At 39.9% G+C, this 3,158-nt stretch overlaps 1 protein-coding gene across 1 annotated transcript; it reads left to right on the top strand.

Moving 5' to 3' along the window:
• The first annotated feature begins 2,531 nt into the window (after positions 1–2,531).
• LOC133832249 (uncharacterized) lies at positions 2,532–2,852 on the top strand. Its single transcript, XM_062262619.1, has one exon. The coding sequence runs from the start codon at positions 2,532–2,534 to the stop codon at positions 2,850–2,852; it is 321 nt and encodes a 106-aa protein (XP_062118603.1).
• Positions 2,853–3,158: the final 306 nt, after the last annotated feature.

The raw sequence follows: 3,158 nt of genomic DNA, 5'->3' as shown, positions 1-3,158 counted from the left end.
GTGGCCTTTAAGGGCGTTTTTGGTTATTTTAAGGTTTTAAGCGCAGGAACCTAACCTAGGGTGCTCGGGATCGATTCCACCACCGTGCTTAGTGGAATTCGATGTCTTGGAAGCTAGAACTTCGCCCAGAAACCTTTATTCGAATATTAATGGAATCCCTTGTCTTGGTTTTGACTAGGTAAAAGCTAGGGTTCAGGAGACGAATCATGCTCAAGGGGCATCTCTCATAATCGAAGCGTTTGGAAATTTAAGGTAAAAATACTGCACCCGGTTGTGGATTCATAATGGGACTAAGGGTTCCCTGTTTTGTATGCTTTATTGAGGATGGTATTATGCCATTTAAATAGTAGACAAACGGCCTGAGAGTGTCGGAGTTTACATTAGTGCACAGAGCGCGGCTCGGCCACTGGTAACTGAGGACAGCTTATTATGTACTGAGCTCGGTTTAAGCGGACCGGAGTCAGTGGGGTAGACAGAGGGTGCAACCTAAGGGTGTCGACCTTATTTATTGTGTAATCTGGTTGTTGTGGTTGATTGTAGAATATGACATGCTGAATGGCTAATTGTTAGCTTGTGAATTCATGTTTATGTCAATAAGTTATATGTTTATTAGGGATTGCTAAATGTTTAAACATGCTTAAAGGGTTTATGATTATTATCAGTACTTGTGTTATGATATTACGCTTTCTTGCTGGGCCTTGGCTCACGGGTGCTTCGTGGTATAGGTAAAGGCAAGGGCAAGCTTTACCAACCCTGATTTGGAGAGCTCTTGGAGCAGAATATACATGAACAGCTGCTCAGACACCACAGTTTACGGGAGACAGGGACAGGAGAACCATAAACATCTGTTTTGCCTTTAGAATGGCTAGTGGTTGTCTGTACACTGGAAATTTTGTAGACAGACTTTTAAATGTTGTCTCTTTTGGGATCCCATGTTTTAAATGTTTGATTATATGAAAAGTTTCTTTTAAGACCAAAACCTTTTAACCCTAGCGCATTAATGACTTTAGCAAACACGTTTTAACTAAATGACTTGATTAGCAGGTCCTGCACCTTTATAAATACACAAGGAAACAGTCTTGGCTATCCAGGGCGTTAGAGTTCTTATCACCGCACCCATCATTGTAGCTTCAGATTGGTCTCTTCCTTTTGATTTGATGTGCAGTGCTAGTGACTTTGATGTGGGTTCCGTACTTGGGCAGTGAAAAGAAAGGTCATTAGTCGATGCTCAATTGAACTATACCACCACCAAGAAAGAACTTTTGGCGGTGGTGTTTGCTTTTGACAAGTTTAGAGCTTATCTTCTGGGGACTAAAGTGGTGGTTTACACAGATCATTCCGCAATCAAGTATCTAATAGCCAAGAAGGATGCTAAGTAAAGACTTATTCGATGGGTGCTTCTTCTTCAAGAATTTGACTTGGAAATTTAAGATAGAATAGGAACAGAGAACCAAGTGGCTGACCATTTATCTAGACTTGAGGCTGGTAATGAAAAGTAAGAGGAAGGCCTTATTAAAGAGACATTTCTCGATGAGAAATTGTTGGTAGTGAACCAAGTCACTACACCATGGTACACTGATTTTGTCAACTACTTGGTGAGTGGGTTACAACCACCTGATTTGAGTAGGCAACAACTCAATAAATTCTTTCATGATGTGAGATTTTATTATTGGGATGAGCCCTATTTGTACAGGCAATGTCCAGATCAAATCATGAGGTGTTGTGTCCCTGAGGATGAAGTTTCAAGTACACTAGAGCATTGTCATTCAGCTCTTTATGGTGGAAATTTTGGTGGGGAAAGGACAGCAGCTAAGGTTTTTCAATCGGGGTACTATTGGCCTTCTATCTTCAAGGATGCTCATGACTTTGCTCAAAGATGTGATCGATGCCAACTTGTTGGAAATATTTCAGCAATGAATGAAATGCCTTTGAATTGCATCCTTGAAGTGGAATTGTTCAATGTTTGGGGAATCGATTTCATGGGGCCATTTCCACCGTCATTCAGAAATTTGTATATCTTGGTGGCGATTGACTATGTCTCTAAGTGGGTTGAAGCACTGGCAAGTCCTACCAATGATTCCAAGGTGGTCATGAAGTTCTTACATAAGCATGTTTTCACCCGCTTTGGCACTCCAAGGGCTCTTATAAGTGATGAAGGCACCAACTTTATGAACAAGATTTTGGCAGCTTTGTTAGCCAAATATAGTGTGAAACACAAGATTGCTACAACCTACCACCCTCAAACAAATGGTCAAGAGGAAATATCCAATAGAGAGATCAAAGGAATCCTAGAGAAAGTGGTGAATCCTAGTAGAAAAGATTGGTCTCAGCGATTGGATGATGTTGTTTGGGCCTATAGAATGACTTTCAATGCCCTATTGGGAATGTCACCGTATCGTTTGTTTTTTGGGAAAACTTGCCATTTGCCCGTTGAGTTGGAGCATAAGGCATATTGAGCCACTAAGAAGTTGAATATGGATCTCCAAGCTGCTGAAGAAGCTCGTAAATTATAATTAAATGAGCTGGAAGAGATGAGGTTTCTCTCCTATGAAAATGCTAAGTTGTATAATGAGAAAACGAAGTGGTGGCATGACCAGAAAATTCAAGCTCGAGTCTTTGAGAAGGGGCAGAAAGTGTTACTCTTTAACTCACATTTGAAACTGTTTCCTGGCGAATTGAAGCCCCGCTGCTCAGGCCCATTCACCGTGGTGAAAGTTTATCCCTTTGGAGTAGTTGAAGTTCGGGAAGATCAATCCGGAAGGGAATTTAAAGTGAATGGGAAACGCTTGAAATATTACTGGGGAGATGAGGTCGACCGCGAGAAGACCTCTATCACTTTGAAGGATCCTTAAAGTAGTTGTTGTTTTGGGTTGTCAAGTGATTCAGACACTACTTGTAAGACAACCCAAAAAGGAAGAAATGTAAAATAATATGCATATAAATGTATATATATATAAAATATAATATATATAAATATATATATGTAGTTGTTGTTTTTCTAAGTTCTTTTAGTTCTTTAGTTTTGTTAGTTTCATTTCATGTGATTGTGTTATTTTTGGAAGTGGTGTTATGCTTACTCTTGTGTTATAGGGGTTAAAAGGTGAAAAATTGGTATTCTGGAAGTCATTTCTAGGTCTGATGATTTTGCACAGTTCTTG

The sequence above is a fragment of the Humulus lupulus genome, chromosome 4, assembly GCF_963169125.1.
Source record: "Humulus lupulus chromosome 4, drHumLupu1.1, whole genome shotgun sequence".
In the NCBI taxonomy this organism is placed as follows: domain Eukaryota; kingdom Viridiplantae; phylum Streptophyta; class Magnoliopsida; order Rosales; family Cannabaceae; genus Humulus; species Humulus lupulus.
The sequence above is the reverse complement of the archived record's forward strand: the minus strand, read 5'-3'. Positions and strand labels throughout refer to the sequence as shown.

Coding starts and splice junctions, on each gene's coding strand:
- LOC133832249 (XM_062262619.1), top strand. CDS start 2,532: ATGAGGTTTCTCTCCTATGAAAATGCTAAGTTGTATAATGAGAAAACG.